This window comes from Oncorhynchus nerka, linkage group LG27, assembly GCF_034236695.1.
Source record: "Oncorhynchus nerka isolate Pitt River linkage group LG27, Oner_Uvic_2.0, whole genome shotgun sequence".
NCBI lineage: Eukaryota > Metazoa > Chordata > Actinopteri > Salmoniformes > Salmonidae > Oncorhynchus > Oncorhynchus nerka.
In genome coordinates, this window is record NC_088422.1 from 46,449,047 (window position 1) to 46,470,076 (window position 21,030).

The 21,030-nt window shown below is 43.8% G+C and overlaps 1 protein-coding gene across 1 annotated transcript in view; it reads right to left on the bottom strand.

The window, feature by feature from the left end:
• The window catches only part of whrnb (whirlin b), a 112,196-nt gene that overhangs the window by 7,940 nt on the left and 83,226 nt on the right, over positions 1-21,030 (bottom strand). Inside the window, exons 5-11 of the mRNA XM_029638417.2 lie at positions 15,793-15,829; positions 11,609-11,791; positions 11,006-11,209; positions 8,168-8,242; positions 7,137-7,914; positions 6,335-6,507; positions 5,864-5,989 (exon numbers count right to left, since the gene is read on the bottom strand). Coding sequence (XP_029494277.2) covers positions 5,864-5,989; positions 6,335-6,507; positions 7,137-7,914; positions 8,168-8,242; positions 11,006-11,209; positions 11,609-11,791; positions 15,793-15,829 — 1,576 coding nt within the window. The remainder of the gene's footprint in view (positions 1-5,863; positions 5,990-6,334; positions 6,508-7,136; positions 7,915-8,167; positions 8,243-11,005; positions 11,210-11,608; positions 11,792-15,792; positions 15,830-21,030) is intronic.

The following is a 21,030-nucleotide window of genomic DNA, read 5'->3' on the forward strand; positions in this document are numbered from 1 at the left end:
ATTAAAACCTTTATTTTGATAAATGGGTGAAACGGTTCACAAAACTCACGGTTCGGTACGATACGGCACAGTGGTGTCACGGTTCGGTACGGTTTCGATACATTGACAAAATAAATGCCTGAGAAATATGTAACTTGTATTTAGATTTTCCATTTATTATAATAGTAAACATGGGTAGTGTCAGGATTTGGCCAGGGTTGTTCCGGTTTTTGGTCACTAGATGCCCCCATTGTGCCTTTTGACCTTTTGTTTTCCCTTGATCCCCATTATTATTTGCACCTGTGCCTCGTTTCCCCTGATTGTATTTAAACCCTTTGTTTTCCTCAGTCCTTTGCTCTGTGTTTGTATGTTAGCACCCAGCCCTAGTATTCTGTTAACTCTTGTTGATCCCGGTGGACGCTCTTGTGGAATTATGTTTTTTGTTCTTGTTTGTTTTTGAGTATTTTTTGATGCTTTTTGTGCTATACCTTCCACCTTGTGGATTTACCTTTTTGTCTTGGAGGATTACCTTTGTTCTTGTGGAATTCCTTTTGAAGTTGTGGAGTTACATGTTTTCCTGAAGAACTTCATTTTTTACTTCATTAAATACATCGTCTCAAGTACTGCTGTGTCTGCCTCATCTTCTGGGTTCTGCCAACTATTCGTGGCTCAGTTGGTTAAGTGACTGTTTCTCACTCCGGAGACCCGGGTTCGTAACCGGGTCCTGACAGGTAGCTTGAATTCCCAGGAGCAAATGGAATCAAAGGGACAACAAAAAAACAGCAGTGCCTGCCTTATAACAGAACTTCAACCAGAGTGCATAGTCCAGCAGCATATATCAAAATTAAGTCACATAGCAGAGCCTTAAACAAAATAGGACCACTTGAGACTGGTTAGTTAAAAAAAAAAAAATAATAATAATAATTAAATCAGATTTTCAAGTTTTTCTTTAAGAAGATGAATCTATTGAAATGATCTGCAGTGAGCACAGATCGGCTTGTTGTGACAATGTCAGGCGCTGTGGAGAATACCCTCTCGCTAGGGACAGAGGTCCCAGGCACAGCCAGGCAGCTGTGGAGAATACCCTCTCGCTAGGGACAGAGGTCCCAGGCACAGCCAGGCAGCTGTGGAGAATACCCTCTCGCTAGGGACAGAGGTCCCAGGCACAGCCAGGCAGCTGTGGAGAATACCCTCTCGCTAGGGACAGAGGTCCCAGGCACAGCCAGGCAGCTGTGGAGAATACCCTCTCGCTAGGGACAGAGGTGCCAGGCAGCTGTGGAGAATACCCTCTCGCTAGGGACAGAGGTCCCAGGCACAGCCAGGCAGCTGTGGAGAATACCCTCTCGCTAGGGACAGAGGTCCCAGGCACAGCCAGGCAGCTGTGGAGAATACCCTCTCGCTAGGGACAGAGGTCCCAGGCACAGCCAGGCACCTGTGGAGAATACCCTCTCGCTAGGGACAGAGGCCCCAGGCACAGCCAGGTAGCACCTTGATAACATGGCAACATGAGGGTATATTAACTCTTTGGTCTTCCACCATGTAGGTGGATCAGCATCCAGGGAAATACAGTCCACTTCCCTGTATGAGGTCACCTCCTCCTCTATGACCTTGACCTTTGACTTGGTTCCCTGCTCCTGGGTCGTGAACAACTCTCCAAAAAGCTCAGCCATGGCAGACATCTTGTCTGGAGGAGAACCCCTGTTGTCTGCCGTCTCTGTAGAGGGGTTGGCTCCTGTGGTATATGTGGCTTGACCCTGCAGAATTACAATTAGATGAAAATGACTGTCTCTGAAGTGGCTTTAAAAATGTGATTTTTTGTTAGAAATATATATCAGACACTATTATGACAATTACAATTATAACTTTATAATGAATTGTTAAATCACTAATTAATCAAATAAATGTCACATTAACAAAATAAATACAATACCTGTTGTATATTGGTCACAAGCTTTTAGACAGGCAGCAGCATCCAGGTGCAGCAGGGACTTGAACCGGGAGTCCAAAGTGGTGCTCTTGTGTAAGAAGTCTTGGACACCAGGGTCAGCATATCTAGGCTCCAAGTTAACTCTGATAGCAGTCTTGACACCCCTTACTGCGGATTCATCTTCATCAGATGCCACCATTGATTTCAGGGTCATTGTTTTCATAGGCGGGACCATGGAAACTGAGAATGCTCTCAGTGCATATCAGTGTTGTGACTGTTTTGAGAGGTTTGCACACTTTGATAAACTTCCTCTGCTAGTCTCACGTCATTTTCAGACAAAGTCACAATATCTTTGACATTCTTTCTCACAGCTTGATCAGTCGGTGTAGAATACACCGCACCTTTCTGATCAAAGTATCTCTCAACCATGTCATGGCTTGAATTCCATCTAGTAAGGGACATCTTGGATTAGTTTGTGATTTGGGAACTCCAGCATGTGCAGCAGTTGTGCTTTTATGAAAGAAGGATACAACCTTCATGATCTTTGCTAGGAGGCGAGAGATTGATTCACTGACATTGCTTTTTGAGATGCTAGATTAATAACGTGAGCAAAGCATCCTATCTGTGGCCCCAATCCAGCTAGTGCAACTGCATTTACAATATTTCTAGCGTTGTCAGTGGTCACAGGAATCGTTACATTAAAGGACATGGCTTTTTTCATCTCCTACTCTGAAGGGGACGTGTTTAAAGGACATGGCTTTTTTATGAACAGCGCCTAAGTTACATGTTGTAGAGGTTTTATCCACCACTCGTTGGCAATCCCCGTCATAGTTTAAAGGGAAACCGAAATGTTCCCAGACGGCAGACCTGAATGGTACTGGGGCGTCTTCTAGTTCTGGCTCGCCAATGCTTGTCATGTTGCTCCTTTGCATCCTTTAACTGCTAATTCCTTCATAAGCTAATTGCTGCTACGACGTTCTCAGCTCTGTTCTCGCTGAAGTGAAATAACTACGTCAATGAGCGGAGCTGTGGACAACCATAAACAACTTTATTATTATGTGGATATGTTGCCCATGTTCATTTATACACCATTGGTTTATGCAATGTAATTTTTTTTACAATGAAAAAGAAAGAAAGAAATAATTATTGTTTTCTTCTTCCTCGCTATAATATATGATTCATGTATTGTTCAGTTTGCAGTGCGTACCGAACCGTGCACCGTGGACCCTGTGCTGAACGGTTCAATACGAATACACTTACCGTTTCACCCCTAATATATATACACTACCGTTCAAAAGTTTGGGGTCACTTAGAAATGTCCTTGTTTTTGAAACCTCATTTTTTGTCAAATAACATCAAATTGATCAGAAATACAGCATAGACATTGTTAATGTTGTAAATGCCTATTGTAGCTGGAAATTGCTTATTTTTAATGGAATATCTACATAGGCGTACAGAGGCCCATTATCAGCAACCATCACCCTGTGTTCCAATGGCACGTTGTGTTAGCTAATCCAAATGTATTATTTTAAAAGGCTAATTGATCATTAGAAAATCATTTTGCAAGCACAGCTGAAAACGGTTGTCCTGATTAAAGAAGCAACAAAACGGGCCTTCTTTAGACTAGCTGTGTATCTTGAGCATCAGCAATTGTGGGTTTGAGTACAGGCTCAAAATGGCCAGAAACAAAGGCCTTTCTGATCCTGGATCACTACTGCCTCTGATCTGGCGGACTCACTAAACACAAATGCTTTGAGTGTTGGAGTGTTCCCCTGGCTATCGATTAATAAATAAAAACAAGAAGCATGCTTGCCTTACTGCTCTCACTGTTCCTTCACTGTTTCTTACAATTTAGTCATTCAGCAGACGCTCTTATCCAGAACGATTTACATTCAGTTCATTTTTTGGTAGAAACCCCCCACCCCCCACATATCACAGTCAGTGCAAGTAGACCCTTCTTCAAAATAATTATCCTCTATCAGCAGAATCAGCGCCAGGAAGAAAAATATAAGTGTGGGATGCAATAACACTAATCAAAACACCCTAACAACAATTATATTGGACAGCAGCAGTCGCCACTTAAGTTTAAGCACCCTGCAATCTACCCTCATTACGACAGAGGGGGAAGGCATTCCAACTAACCAACAATGTTTACTCTTTGGAAAGCAGTGGCACTCTAGCGTTACGCAATAGCTGCTGCAGAGCCTTGAAATTGGCTGTGACAACCTATTGTTTATAATCTTCTTATCGCACCATATCCCCAGAGGTGGCAAGGCTCCATATCATTAAGTCAGTAAAACAATAAAATCCCATTATTGTTGACTGTCATATCCAACCATGTCACTTTTAATTCTCTGTGTGACCATTCCGAGCCAACCTAATGGCTGCGTGTCAAATAGAACCCTATTCCCTATGTAGAGCACTACTTTTGACTAAGGCCCATACACTCTTAGAAAAAAAGGTTCCAAAAGGGTTCTGTGGCTGTCCCCATAGGAGAACCCGCTTTCGTTCCAAGTAGATCCCTTTTTGGTTCCATGTGGAAGACTTTTGGGTTCCATGTAGAACCCTCTGTGGAAAGGGACCCAAATGGGTTCTTCAAAGGGTTCTCCTCTGGGGACAGCCAAAGAATCGTTTAAGGCTCTAGATAGCAACTTTTTTTTCTAAAAGTGTAGGAATTATAAGCACTATATAGGGAATAGGTTGCCATTTGGAAAACAACTATGGACTGTTACTGAATCATAGACAGTACCATTAAATGATGGGGGGAAATAGTTGGAATAACGAGGCGGTGTGATATCCCTGCTATGTTGATAATGGGGGGGGGGCAGTGAGTATTGTGTTAGATGAACCTATAAATGAGTGGGAGTATGTCCAACAGGACTCTATTGGACTACTGATATTTATGGGGGCTGTTCATGAGGAGTCATTGATATGGAAATCTATGCACCGTCACACATACACCTGTTTCTGTCACGCCTGCTCCCACTCTCCCTCTTTGGCACTCGGGGGCGCCAGACTGCCTTTCATTATGCACACCTGTCACCATCATTACGCGCATCAGTGCTCATTGGACTCACCTGGACTCCTTCACGTTTTGATTGCCTTCCCTTTATCTGTCTGTTTCCTCGGTTTCATCCCTGTGCCAGCATTATTGTTGTTTCCGTTTCCCCTGTCCAGATGCTGTCTGTATTCTGTTCCTGTCCGTAGTTATTAAATGTTCACTCCCTGTACCTGCTTCTCGTCTCCAGCGTCGATCCTTACATCAAGGCTGTTCTTGACAATAATATTTGCATACACATGTAGGCCCACTCACAATGACTATGTCGGTCTACTCACACCTGAAAACTAAAAATGAAAACACGTGTTCCTTATTGGACAAGTTCAGGTAGACCCTCCATGTTTGGGTTTGCTTCCATTTTGTTCCTAATGAATATGGGCCCTGGTGACCTGAATTGATCATCCAATCCAAGATTTCTGAGACTAAACAGGTGGTAGAAAACTTTCTTCGACAAAGTTACAAATCCCCAGGAGAGCATCCTTTACCTGATTTGAGATTCTTATCAATGCAAATATAGGCAGCTATTACGCACATAAACAGATGCTCGGGGGAAAGTCACATTTAGGATGAAAGTGAAAATGGTAATTCCGTCGTTTTTTATGCTTGCTGCTATGCAATAAAATATATATAAGTATGGCACACCTTCAGGCGCAACATCGGGGGTCTACATTCACATAAGACGAAGTGGTTCTTACCATGTGCAGACATCACAGTACAAAAGCCCTGTGTAGTCCTCATCATGCTACATTCATGTTCAGAGTTACCCTTAAATGTTGGAGTCTGATAAGGTGATGCAGAATCATCTACTTTCACCCGGAGCCCCATAATCCCTGGTCAAAAGTAGTGCACTATTTTGGGAATAGAGAGCCATTTGGGACGCAGTGATCTCTCTTTCTCACCTGTATGGTGACGATGCGTGGCAGCGGCTGGCGTGTGTTTGCCCCTCCCTCTATAGCGATACCCAGAGTATTGGCATTCTTTACCACATGTACCAGGGTAGGGGTGGGCACTGGAGAGCCAGGCTGCTGCAGGGAACACAAGAAGAATGAGGACCTCGAATGAGGACATTGAACAAGGTCAAAAAGACAAGAAGCAAGACAAACACTACGGTTAAAGGATGGACAGTGTTCTGTAATAAAATGTGTGGCAAACCATGAATTTGTGAAAAGGCTCAACAGAGTGTTGTGAAACTCAAGAGATTTTTGAATGTTATGTTGTGCGTCCCAAATGGCACCTTAGCTAGGGCTCTGGTAAAAAAGTAGTGCATTATGAGCCCTGGTCAAACGCAGTGCACTATATATGGAAAAGGGTTTCATTTGAGACACCAACATGTTATTTCTGTTGTGATATGGGCCCTTGGTGGCCCTCACCTGTTTGGATGCCAGTGCTGCAGGTCCCTGGGCCACTTGGGACTGCTGTGTGGCCTGGTTCTTACTGGGCCGAGGACTGCTGTCTTTACTCAGCCCTCCTGCCTCAGCAATGTCCACCCCACTGTCCTCACTCAGAGTCTGACCACTGTCTGACAGTTGGGACAATGTGGCGCCTGGATACACAGAAGTAATAGATTTGATTATATATACACACCTTCCTAATATTGAGTTGAACCCCCTTTTGCCCTCAGAACAGTCTCAATTCGTTGGGGCATGGTGTTGAAAGCATTCCACAGGGATGCTGGCCCATGTTGACTCCAATGCTTCCCACAGTTGTGTCAAGTTGGCTGGATGTCCTATGGGTGGTGGACCATTCTTGATACAGACAGGAAACTGTTGAGCATGAAAAACCGAGCAGCGTTACAGTTCTTGTCACACTCAAACCGGTGTGCCTGGCACCTACTACCATACCCCGCTCAAAGGCATTTCAATCTATTGTCTTACACTTCCACCCTCCGCATGGCACACATACACAATCTATGCCTCAATTGTCAAGGCTTAAAAATCCTTCTTTAACCTTCCTCCTCCCCTTCATCAACACTGATTGAAGTGGATTTAGTGACATCAATAAGGGATCATATCTTGCACCTGCATTCACCCGGTCAGTCTATGTCATTGAAAGAGCAGGTTTTCCTAATGTTTTGTACACACATGGTTCAAGCATGTAAAGTGATACACACACAGAAACACAGGCAGGTATGCACAAAAACACATAGACACACAGACACACATGGACCTTTACCTCTCTGCTGGGGCTGGGGCCTGACCTCAGCAGTCAGTCTGTGTACGCCTGCCATGACACACTGACCTCCCTGGCTGAGGGAGGGAGAACAGGGAGAGCAGGGTCTGTCTGGGCTACATGGGGGCGGCTTCAGGACAGCGAGAGAGGGACAGGGCGAGGGACAGGGGGACAGACATGGGGAGAGACCAGGGGAGGGACACGGTGAGAGACACGGGGAGGCAGTCTTATGGGAGGTAGCAGGCTTCTCATGGGAAGAGGATCTGAAGATGGGGTGCTTGATGGTCGTCTCCTGGGTTGGAAGAGCAGAGGGGAACGACAAGGAGTTGTGATCAAGGGAGCCGGGGCAGGTATGGTGACCAGAGCTAGGGCAGCATTGGTGGGGGTGGTGGTCAGAGGTGGGGGTGGAGATGTGGAGGGAGTTTTGGCAGGTGTGGTGAAGAGAGTTTATGGATGTCTGATGAGCAGAGCTTAGATTGGCACTGTGGTTGGTGCCAGGGTTGCGGCTGTTTTGGTGGCCAGGGTTGGGACAGGTGTGATGGAGGCCAGAACTAGGGGAGGTGGAGGTTTGGTGGTTGGAGGAGCTGAAGGCTTTGAGGGATTTGTGGTGACATTCCTGATGTAGCCTGGTGGGGGCAGTAAAGATCAGGCCAGACTGGGAGTGACTGGATGAGGGACGCTTGGAAGGGTCCCTCTCCTTGGGGTTTCTCGTCTGGGTATGGCCGGAGGGAAGTGATGGCTTGAAGGACGGAGGAGATTCAGCTGTAGACCGCACTTCTTTCTAGAAACACAAAAGGACATTGCTTGTACAGAAAAGTGGTCCAAACTCTTTACAACCTCAGTCTGTCTGCTGAAGTTCACCAACAATGTTTTTAATGGAGAGACTCACCTTCAAACGCAACTTCACACCTCACCTTTAAATGCATTGTACACAAAGATTAGCATTTTAAGTCTAATCTGCCACTCATGCACATAATAAAACCTGACTATTATTTCCATCAGACTAGAACAACCTCAAACTCACACAGACTCACCAATGTAATGTCAGGTAGGACATTAGTGCGTACCCCTGGATCTTGCTCTACACTGTCACCATGTGAGCACTCATGCTGAAAGTGACAGACACAAGGTTTTGTGTGTTATAATATGACTTCACCTGTTTACTTTAACTTATCATTCAAAATAAACAGGCCCAACCATAGACTCACTGACCTGCATCCCAGAACAATGTTGTGTGACAATAATGTGCTGAAACATTAACCCAGAACCCATGACTAAAGACTTCAATTAGCAATTAACACAGGAAGTTAATTTAGTGCATACAATATAAATGAACTGCAATTATTTGTTTACTAAGGGTGTGATTTTACAGCTATAGTAATGAGGATGTCAACGAGGCCAATTATACAAGCACAGAATGGACCATGGCAATCAGCAAAACCAGCCAACCAACAGAAAACAACACTTTGTCACCTTGGACAATGGGGAAACTGACACACTGACACACTGACACACTGACACACACACACACACACACACACACACACACACACACACACACACACACACACACACACACACACACACACACACACACACACACACACACACACACACACACACACACACACACACACAGTCGCTTACACACACAGTCGCGTGCACACACACACACACACACTAAGATGAACTACTGCTGAGCACACAGAGATATACAATTGAAGTTGGAAGTTTACATACACTTTGGTTGGAGTCATTAAAACTTGTTTTTCAACCACTCCACAAATTTCTTGTTAACAAACTATTGTTTTGGCAAGTCTGTTAGGACATCTACTTTGTGCATGACACAAGTCATTTTTCCAACAATTGTTTACCGACAGATTATTTCACTTATAAATCACTGTATTACAATTCCAGTGGGTCAGAAGTTTACATACACTAAGTTTACTGTGCCTTTAAACAGCTTGGAAAATTCCAGAAAATTATGTCATGGCTTTAGAAGCTTCTGATAGGCTAATTGACATCATTTGAGTCAATTGGAGGTGTACCTGTGGATGTATTTCAAGGCCTACCTTCAAACACAGAGCCTCTTTGCTTGACATCATGGGAAAATCAAAAGAAATCAGCCAAGACCTCCACAAGTCTTGTTCATCCTTGGGCGCAATTTCCAAATGCCTGAAGGTACCACATTCATCTGTACAAACAATAGCATGCAAGTATAAACACCATGGGACCACGCAGCCGTCATACCACTCAAGAAAAAGACTAGTTCTGTCTCCTAGAGATGAACGTACTTTGTTGCGAAAAGTGCAAATCAATCCCAGAACAACAGCAAAGGACCTTGTGAAGATGCTGGAGGAAACAGGTACAAAAGTATCTATATCCATAGTAAAACGAGTCCTATATCGACATAACCTGAAAGGCCGCTCAGCAAGGAAGAAGCCACTGCTCCAAAACCGGCATAAAAAGCCAGACTACGGTTTGCAACTGCACATGGGGACAAAGATCCTACTTTTTGGAGAAATGTCCTCTGGTCTGATGAAACAAAAATAGAACTGTTTGGCCATAATGACCATCATTATGTTTGGAGGAAAAAGGGGGAGACTTTCAATCATGTTGTGGGGGTGCTTTGCTACGGGAGGGACTGGTGCACTTCACAAAATACATGGCATCTTGAGGAAGGGAAAGGATGTGGATATATTGGAGCAACATCTCAAGACATCAGTCAGGAAGTTACAAGTTTGGTCCTAAATGGGTCTTCCAAATGGACAAAGACCCCAAGCATTCTTACAAAGTTGTGGCAAACTGGCTTAAGGACAACAAAGTCAAGGTATCGAAGTGGCCATCACAAAGCCCTGACCTCAATCCTATAGAAAATGTATGGGCAGAACTGAAAAAGCATGTGAAAGAAAGCCTGACTCAGTTACACCAGCTCTGTGAGGAGGAATGGGCCAGAATTCACCCAACTTATTGGGGGAAGCTTGTGGAAGGCTACCCAAAACGTTTGACCCAAATTAAACATTTTAAAGGCAATGCTACCAAATACGAATTGAGTGTATGTAATCTTCTGACCCACTGGGAATGTGATAAAATAAATAAAATCTGGAATATAGCATTCTCTCTACTATTATTCTGACATTACACATTCTTAAAATAAAGTGGTGATCCTAACTGACCTAAGACAGGGAATTTTTACTAGGATTAAATGTCAGGAATTGTGAAAAACTGAGTTTAAATGTATTTGGCTAAGGCGTATGTAAACTTCCGACTTCAACTGTATTTGGGTTCAGCTCTCAGTCATCTTAAAGATAATCTCTCCTCACAATGGTTTCAAATCCCCCCGGTCCACGGCTGAATAATCTCTGCTTTGTTGGAGCAAATGGCACCCTATTCTGTATAGTGCATAACTTTTGACCAGAGTCAGAGTCTGGCCAAAAGAGGAGCACTAAAATAGGGAATAGGGTGCCATTGTGCATTCAAACACTGTTTTAACCGTTTCTATTACAGGGTGGCTGGGTCTCATTTGGATGGTTATAGAGTGTTTTGTAGAGTGACTGTGCCCTGGCAGAATGAGGTCCCATTGTACTGATCAGGGCCATACTGATTCAGTGAAACATCGATGCTACACTGGCACTGCAGCTCAGTAAACTCATCTGAAATCACTGCTCTCTCTCATTTGACACTGGTGCCAGATCCAATTGATGACAGAACATATTTTAAAAGGATGCCTGGAGGAAATCAAACGCACACGCACCATAGAACTGAATAGGCGTGCACGCACACGTGCACACACAGGGCTAATGGGGCTCTGGTCAAAGGTACTCCACTGTATGAGGAGTAGGGTGTCATTTAGGGTGCAATCTTTCCACTACCTTGGCAGAGCAGAGAGTGGTGGGGTTGGAGTGGCTGTGGCTGGCTGAGGGCTCTGTGTGTACACAGTGGCTGTGTGGATGCAACGTTCCCGTTTCCCCATGCCAGGCCTTCAGAGCCTCCCTCTCACGGTGCAGCACCAGACCATCATACAGCTCCAGGTCCTGGGGAGCCACCAGGCTACGCACCTCAGACAGCAAGGATAACTGTAGAGGAGAAACGGTCAACAAGTTACATAGAGGCCCAATAGAGTTACATAAATGCGCTATCACAGTTACATGGAAGCCCTATGATGTTACAGAGGCCCTGTCGGTTACATAGATGCCCTATAGGCTATATAGAGTCCTTATTTGACATAGAGCAGGTGCTGGACGTCAGAAAGGGTTCAATAAAAGGTGAACAGGGGACTCCACACACTGCATTATGCTCTCAATGGGAATTTATTGGACAGCGTTTAACTTTCGAGCACGAGGTTTTCATCGTCTCCTTTGACAAAGGGAACTGGAGGGAGGACAGGAGGAAGACCGGTGGACAGTTAGGGTGACCTATAGGGTGCCATTTGGGATGCTAGCCCAGATGTGCTGACTCAGCAGGCGTTACAGTACCTTGGCGTGGGTGTTGAAGAGTTCAAACAGGGCCATAGCCAGGGGTTCCAGACCGATGTGTCCCTCCTGGTACTCCTGCAGGTAGTAAACCATGGTCTGCCTCTCTGGGTCGGTCAGCAGCAGAAAGGCCTGCTCCTCCAGAGACACCTGGGAACCTGGGGGCCACACACCTCGACACACTGACTGTATCGAGGGAGGGAGAGGAGAGAGAGTGAGAGTGAGAGAGAGAGAACAAGAGGGAGAGAGAGAGAGAAAGAGAGAGCGAGAGAAGGAAAGACAGACAGGCAGAGAGTGGGAGGGAGAGAAAGAGAAAGACAGAAGAAGAGAGAGAGAAAGAATGAATGTGCACTCTTGGAATTAAGGGTTTGGTTAGGGTACAGTATTGTTAACGAAAGGTACAAAGGACATACCTTAGAGTGTACCGCTACAGTGACAAGCGTTTGTACCCCTTTAAGAAAAATCTCAACCTTTATTTCTGAGCGCGTACAGAGTCTGCTGTACAGCATATCTCCTTTGCTCTCAGTCATCCCACACACATCAACAGCACACCAACAAGCGTTTCTCAAGCTCTAACAATAGAAACCACTTCAAAGTCATCAGTGTTAGGGTGAGACCAATAACTGTATCATTGTTATTCAGCTACAGCTTGAAATGACCATTCCAGCTTTAAATAGACCGGAACATAGAATTGAGTACCTAGCCATTGATGAATCTTAAATACCATTCATGGTTAAACGATGGCACTCAAAACGATGCAGTTCCACTCATTCTAAAATGTGTGCCTGGATAAGAGCTGTGCGTGTATGTGGAGAGGACGTCTAACACAGATGGTTATGTTTGGACATCTCAGATGATATACCGCAGCACACCTTTTTGAGGACACAACATGTTGGAGGTTATAGACGCCTGGGAATGTGAAGCAGATTGTCAAGAGGAGCACCAGGAGGATGAATATGTTGCAGGGCCCAGAGAGTAAAGAGAAAAAATGACAGAGACAGTTAGCAGGTCAGGAGCAAAGCATTGACTCTTGTTCCTAATAATTACTAAGGGAATTTGTCAGTCACGCTGGGCTCCTGTCCTGCGCGGTGCTGCCCTCACTTCTCCACCAGCACCATACTTAGCTCAGACCAGAGAAATTCCCAAATGGAAGCCTATTCCCTATGTAGTGTGCTACTTTTGGCCAGAGCCTCTGGTCAAAAGTAGTGCACAATAGAGAGAACAGGGTGCCATTTGGGAATCAATGAAGACATTCATTTCTCCCCAAGGTGACCCTACAAGGGTTTACCCCGGTAGCATTCCAAGTAACACAACCCTGTGGAGTTTAGGTGAGCTTCCATATTCTGCAGTGAAATCCATACAATGGAAGAGCAGTCACTTTTATGGTTACGTATTGGGTTTGAGATACAGTTGAAGGTCTCCAAAGGTGTAAAGGAGAGTTGATGATGTGAACATTAGAGCATGACTAAGGACAGGGAAAACTGCGGAGAAAACACTTTCAGCATAATCAATCACAGAAAGTGTGATCAAGCACAGTATAGCTCTTTCGAGTCACCTCGGTCTCTGTCTTGGCCTCTCTATCTGTCTCTCGGTTTATCTCTTTCTTTCTCTCACTCTCTCACCATTGACCTCCATTGTGAACAGAAAGCCAACATACAAATGTGCTTAGAATGCTTACAATTGGATCTACATCAAAGGACCTTGCTAAAATTAAACAGCTATTCATCAGGAATGAGTCCAAACTTGGTGCCTCTGGCGGTCTGCAACTAATGAGATTTGTAATTGGAGATTGGTGGTGAGAGCATGTTGATTTAATACAGGTCAGAGTATCATTTTAACAGCCGCAAGCCAGACTGACTGAATGCATTAGGGATACGAGGATGTGTCCTATGGGCTCTGGTCAAAGGTAGTGCACTATTTAGGGAATAGGGTGCAATTTAGGAAACAAGCCAAATAAAATACATCCCCTCTTTGGAAACAAAGCTGCAACCATCGCAAGATTAGATGACACATTTAGGAACTGGTCGATTTGAATGTGTTGGTCTAGGTTAGAAGGAGGAAAGACAGAGCTTTTGTTTGCGTACCTGTATCATTTCACAGCAAGTGAATGTGTTTTTCTAAAGCTGGTTGTTGTGAGTTAGGTAGCATTGATATTGGTCATGAGTCCTCACTTCTCGGCAGGCGGCACCATAAGGTGTTCTCCTGCTGTTGTAACTGTGAGAGAATGGTATCTGTGTGTGTGTGACTGTGAGATTGGTTCCAGGGCCATTAACCTCTCTCTGGCTGCCAGAACTCACCCTAAACACTGAAAATCACACACTCACACAATCCGTGTATGCATGCTCGTGTGTATGATTGAGTGTCTAGGCTGTCTGTCATTGAATCCTGCCTCTCATCACCACCATGGGACCACTCTGCAAGCCTCCCCAGGAGAGCCTGACTGGAGCACAGGTACACAGCACTCTACTCACAGCAGTAGAAGGTAAACCATCATACAAATGAACGCTTTAGAACCTAGAATTGCTCAACCATCAAGTTGATATTTCTCTCACCAGACTCAGGGCACTCTGCACACTCACACAGTGGCTGTGAAAAGAGACTATTCCCAAACTGGAGAACATGAGGAGACCCTCAGGGTCTCCAAAGAAATGGATCAACTCTCTCTACATATCTCAGCTGATAAACACACTGCTTGGCCTAATAGTCATACTACTGTAAACTGTAATTCTACGTCATCTGTTGCATTGCATTTCTCTGTACTAAACTTTATAGATAGCGAATGCTCACGAGTAGCGTGAGGTTTTAGGGACAACAACAGTGACGCGTCATGGCTGAATACAGAATACAGCATTTCCTCAATGAGATTAGCTCAGTGTTCCCCTTTAATTAAAGGTGACTAACGAAGGACTCTTCCCTCGCTTTTCTCTTTTATTGACGAGACCTGACTTTGAGTCGCCATGGTGATGGCATCTTGTCAGGTGGCTGTCACTGTCCCTTGACAGGATCGATCAAAATGTCCAACTAAGGATGAGGTCATGGATGTTAGGAATGAAGTGAGGATGAAATTCAGCAACTCTTGGAGGACAGTGGATAAAAATGCTTCTTTATTGTTAAAACCACCATGTTTTGGCCTGTGAAGAAGGCCTGAACATGGAGAGTTGTTGAATTTCCTCTTCACTTCAGTGCCTCTCTTGCTAGGAAATAGAGAAAGAGAGAGAGAGCAAGAACAAGAGAGCGAGCGAGAGAAAGAGAGAGCGAGAGAGAGAAAGAGAGATAGAAGAGAAAAGCAGGGGTGAACTACTCTTAACTGTAAAACGGTAAAACACAATATGTACATACAGTACCTAACCCGTGATGGTTTGTTATAGTCCCATAACTTGAGTCACTGCTCTTCATGGTCAGATACCATCTGCAGTATTGGTTTTCCAATCGAACTAGCCGCAAAGTGCCTCTCTTTCTTCTCTTCCAGTAAATCCTATTGTTTTCTATGTTTTCTGCATTAGCTACTAAATTGCATCCCATATAGCACCCTATTCCCTACATAGACCACTACATTTGACCAGAGCCCATAGGGATCTAGTACACTATATAGGGAATAGGGTGCCATTTTGGGACATAGCCCTGGTCTTACTTTAAGTACTCCCACTTTGAGCTATAGATTCGTACCTTAATGATACTGTAAGATTTAGTGTGCATCCCAAATGGGACCCTATACTTTTGACCAGGGCCCAGAGGCACTTTGCGACTTGTTCAATTTCGAAAATCCATACTGCAGATTGTATCCGACCCTGAAGAGCTGTGACTCAAGTTATGGGACTTTAACAAACCATCACGGGTAGCCCTGGTAGCCCACTATATAGTAACAGACTGCCATTTGGGACACACACACTGTGTAGTTCATGTATGATGTGCTCAGCTGTCTGTGAGGTTAAAGGGTACTAGAATATTAAGATTTAATCTGAAGATGGTGAACGGTCAGTCTAAAAGGCCTTAAGTGTGGCCAAATCTGGTGACCCCTCAATTAAGAGACCTATTATAAATGTGTGTATGCGTTGTCCGTGTGTTCTTCACTTCTGATGTCATTCATTTGGGGTTAATGTGGAGGAAAAAGAACTCGGATATTATACGTTTATTTATCAATGACGATATAGTACTATCAAGTAGTATAGGAGTAGAATTTGACATACCTTTCCTAATACAGGTGTAGCCCGCGCTGAAGATGGCCTGCAGCAAAAAACAGTAGAACATTAAAGATGCTCACATTATGAACCACTGACAGAAAACCCATTTTACAATAGCACATATAACAACCAAGCACAAATGACTTTGAAATGTGTAATATGACATGAAAAAAACAACAACAGCCCGGAGAGAACTGGCAGCAGTGCTCCCTGTGCCTCAGCAAAAAAGGAAGTCAACAGATGCATCCCAAATTGGCACACTATTCTCTACATACAGTGGTTCCTCAATTAAAAGTTGCGTGCGTAGACCAAATCACTTTTCAAACACACTTTCAGAATTCCATACAGGCAAGACGTTTTGATTGAGGAGATTCTAATGAATCTATTTTTGGCAAATAACTCTCAGAATTGTTTTCAAAAACTTTTCCCCACGTGAGTACTGGTAGCATTAGCCATCGGGAAAAATATCCTTTCTATTTTATTCTGTTATATTCCATTTTATTGTCACTGTAAAATGTATGTGTGTTGATTTACGGTAGGACAGGGGAATATTACACTGAACAAAAATATAAACGCAAAGTGTAAAGTATTGGTGCCATGTATCATGAGCTGAAATAAAAGATCCCAGAAATGTTCCATAGGCACAAAACTATTATTTCTCTCAGATTTTGTGCACAGATTTGTTTACATCCCTGTTAGTGAGCATTTCTCCTTCACCTAGATAATCCATCCACCTGACAGGTGTGGCACATCAAGAAGCTGATTAAACAGTATGATTATTACACAGGTGTACCTTGTGCTTGGGACAATAAACGGCCACTCTAAAATGTGTAGTTCTCTCACACAATGTCACAGATGTCTCAAGTTTTGAGTGAGCATGCAATTGGCAGGAATGTCCACCAGTACTGTTGGCAGAGAATGTAATGTTCATTACTCTACCATAAGCTACCTCCAACGTTATTTTAGAGAATTTGGCTGAGAACATGTATGGCATTGTGTGGGCGAGAGGTTTGCTGATGTTAACGTTGTGAACAAAGTTCCCCATGGTGGCGGCGGAGTTATAATATGGGCAGGCATAAGCTGCGGACAACAAACACAAATGCATTTTATCAATGGAAATTTGAATGCACAGAGATACCATGACGAGATCCTGAGGCCCACTGTGAGGCCCATTTTTGTAAGGTATCTGTGACCAACAGTTGCATATCTGTACTCCCAGTCATGTGAAATCCATAGATTAGGGCCTAATTAATTTATTTCAATTGACTGAATTCCTTAAATGAACTGTAACTCAGTAAAATCTTCTAATTTGTTGCATGTTATATTTTAGTTCAATACATAATCCTTATACAGTGTACAAAACATTGGGAACACTTTCAAAAGAGCCTCAATTAATCGGGGCATGGACTCTACAAGGTGTCGAAAGCATTCCACAGGGATGCTGGCCAATGTTGACTCCAATGCTTCCTACAGTTGTGTGACGTTGGCTGGATGTTCTTTGGGTGGTGGACCATACTTGTTCCCTGTGTTGGGTAGGTTACTTTCTAAATGTATTCCGTTACAGGTACTAGTTACCTGTCCAAAATTGTAATCAGTAACTGAACTTTTGGATTACCCGAACTCAGTAACAAAATCTGATTACATCCAGTTACTTTTCGATTACTTTCCCTTTAAAAGGCATTAGAATAACACAAAAATCTATGTTAAAGGATGTTACATTTTCTAACCCATCACTTTCTACTACATAGAATAATATAATTAAATTACATCTTTACATTAATATATATAATTGAAACTCCAAAAATGGATGTAGCAACTACAGATTGCACCTTTAAGTATATCAAGCATTGTTTTTATCAGCATGAATTAGATTGAGCAATAAAAGCCCCACTTTTATTCCATTGGCTGGGATACCCACTATGCATATGTTGCAAGAGTGCATTTTTCACAGGCTGTCGACTGGTTTCAAAAACAATGATTTAAAGGCAGTTTAAACTTCTTGAATTCAACCATTATTGGGTTCAAATACTGGTCTCTGACTTGTGGTCAGACTCACTCAGGTGGAACCACCTTAAACGTGAGCCTTTTTTCAATGCTAATATGAATATCATTGAAAAAAACAGAAGTGTCAAGGATTTTTTTACGGAAACATCCTTTCTGAATTTAAAAGTAATCCTCGATGCAGTCATCTAGTTTTTCTAAAGTATCTGTAATCTGATTACACATTTTTTTTCTGGTAACATAACAAATTACAGTTACCGATAGTTTTTTCCCCAACCCGTTTTTCCCCAACATACATGGGAAACTGTTGAGTGTGAAAAACCCAGCAGCGTTGCTGTTCTTGACACACTCAAACCAGTGCACCTGGCACCTACCATACCACATCCAAAGGCACTTAAATCTTTTGTCTTACCCGTTCACCATCTGAATGGCACACATACACAATCCATGTCTCATACACAATCCATGTCTCAAGGCTTAAAAATCCTTCTTTAACCTGTATCCTCACTTTCATCTACACAGATTGAAGTAGATTTAACAGGTGACATCAATAAGGGATCATAGCTTTCACTTGGATTCACCTGGTCAGTCTATGTCATGGAAAGAGCAGGTGTTCTTAATGTCTTGTACACTCAGTGTATATCAGAGTGATCCGCCGTTGATACATTTTAGTAAAGCTGGTGGTTAAATGCTGACATCTAGCACACCTAGCTAATCTACTTTGTACAAACAACAGTCAATTACATTGTTACAAATCAAATGTTATTTGTCACATGCGCCGAATACAACAGGTACTGTAGATCTTACAGTGAAATGCTTACTTACAAGCCCTTAACCAACAATGCAGTTAAGAAAAAAAGTGATAAGAAAATATTTACTAAAATAAACTGAAGTAAAAAAAAATTAAAAAATACATATATATATAAAAAAACAAGAAAAATAAAAAATAATTAAGGAGCAACAATAAAGTAACAGTAGCGAGGCTATATAGAGGGGGTAGCGGTACAGAGTCAATGTGCGGGGGTACCGGATAGTTGAGGTTTTTGAGGTACATGTAGGTAGAGGTAAAGTGACTACGCATGGATAATAAACAGAGTAGCAGCAGTGTAAAAATGGGGGGACCTAGACTTGGTGCTCTGGTACCGCTTGCACGTGTGGTAGCAGAGAGAACAGTCTCTGACTAGGGTGGCTGGAGTCTTTAGCAATTTTTTGACACCGCCTGGTATAGAGGTCCTGGATGGCAGGAAGCTTGGCCCCAGTGATGTACTGGGCCATACGCACTGCCCTCTGTAGTGCCTTGTGGTCGGAGGCCGAGCAGTTGCTATACCAGGCAGTGATGCAACCCGCCAGGATGCTCTCAATGATGCAGCTGTATAACTTTTTGAGGATCTGAGGACCCATGCCAAATCTTTTCAGTCTCCTGAGGGGGAATAGGCATTGTCATACCCTCTTTACGACTGTCTTGGTGTGCTTGGACCATGATAGTTTGTTGGTGATGTGGACACCAAGGAACTTGAAGCTCTCAACCTGCTCCACTACAGCCCTGTGGGTGAGAATGGGGTTGTGCTCGGTCCTCCTTTTTCTGTAGTCCACAATCATCTCCTTTGTCTTGATCATGTTGAGGGAGAGGTTGTTATCCTGGCATCACACTGTCAGGTCTCTGACCTCCTCCCTATAGGCTGTCTCGTCATTGTAGGTAATCAGGCCTACCACTGTTCTGGCCTCTGCAAACGTAATGATGGTGTTGGAGTCGTGCTTGGCCATGCAGTCATGGGTGAACAGGGAGTACAGGAGGGGACTGAGGACACACCCCTGAGGGGCCCCCGTGTTGAGGATCAGCGTGGCAGATCTTTACCACCTGGGGCCGGCCCGTCAAGAAGTCTGACGTTACAGTTGCAGAGGAAGGTGTTTAGTCCCAGGGTCCTTAGCTTAGTGATGATCTTTGAGGACACTATGGTGTTGAACGCTGAGCTGTAGACAATGAATAGCATTCTCACGTAGGTGTTCAGTTTGTCCCGGTGGGAAAGGGGCGGTATGCAAATTGGAGTGGGTCTAGGGTTTCTGGGATAATGGTGTTGATGTGAGCCTTTCAAAGCACTTCATGGCTACAGACGTGAGTACTACCGGTCGGTAGTCATTTAGGCAGGTTACCTTGGTGTTCTTGGGCAAAGGGACTGTGGTGGTCTGCTTGAAACATGTTGGTATGACAGACTCGGTCAGGGACACGTTGAAAATGTCAGTGAAGATACATGCCAGTTGGTCAGCCCATGCTCGAAGTACACATCCTGGTAATCCGTCTGAAAGTTGACCTGTTTAAAGATCTTACTCACAACTTGTAACGGTTTTCTAGGTGTGGTGAAGGAGAGTCGGACCAAAACGCAGCGTGTAGATTGCGATCCATGTTTAATGGAAAAAACACACGTAAACACGAATCAATACAAAACACTACAAAAACAATAAACGTAACGAAAACCGAAAACAGCCTATACTTGTGTCAACTAACACAGACCAAGGACATCAGGACACTAAGGACAATCACCCACGACAAACTCAAAGAATATGGCTGCCTAAATATGGTTCCCAATCAGAGACAACGATAAGCACCTGCCTCTGATTGAGAACCACTCCAGACAGCCATAGACTTTGCTAGATAACCCCACTAGCTACAATCCCAAATATATACACACCAAAACCCCAAGACAAAACACACCACAATACAAAAACTCCATGCCACACCCTGGCCTGACCCAATACATGAAGAAAAACACAAAATACTTAGACCAGGGCGTGACACATCGGCTTCGGAGAGCGTGATCACACAGTCGTCCAGAACAGCTGATGCTCTCATGCATGCTTCAGTGTTGCTTGCCTCGAAGCGAGCATAAAAGTTATTTAGCTCATCTGGTAGGTTTGTCACTGGGCAGCTCGCAGCTGTGCTTCCTTTTGTAGACGGTAATAGTTTGCAAGCCCTGCCACATCCGACGATCATCGGAAGCCGATGTAGTTTGATTCAATCTTTGTCCTGTATTGTCACTTTGCCTGTTTGATTGTTCATCCATGGCTTCTGATTGGGTTATGTACTTTGGTAGACCAGGGGGTTTGGTCAAGACGTTTACACAGATCAGACACGGACAGAGTAGGATAAACTCGGTTTCAAGGGTGTTTATTTAAATAATAAACAAAAAAGAAAAGGATAGGTCTCCCCTTTGAGACCCTCTCCGGGATACCGTCTTCTGGGCTCCG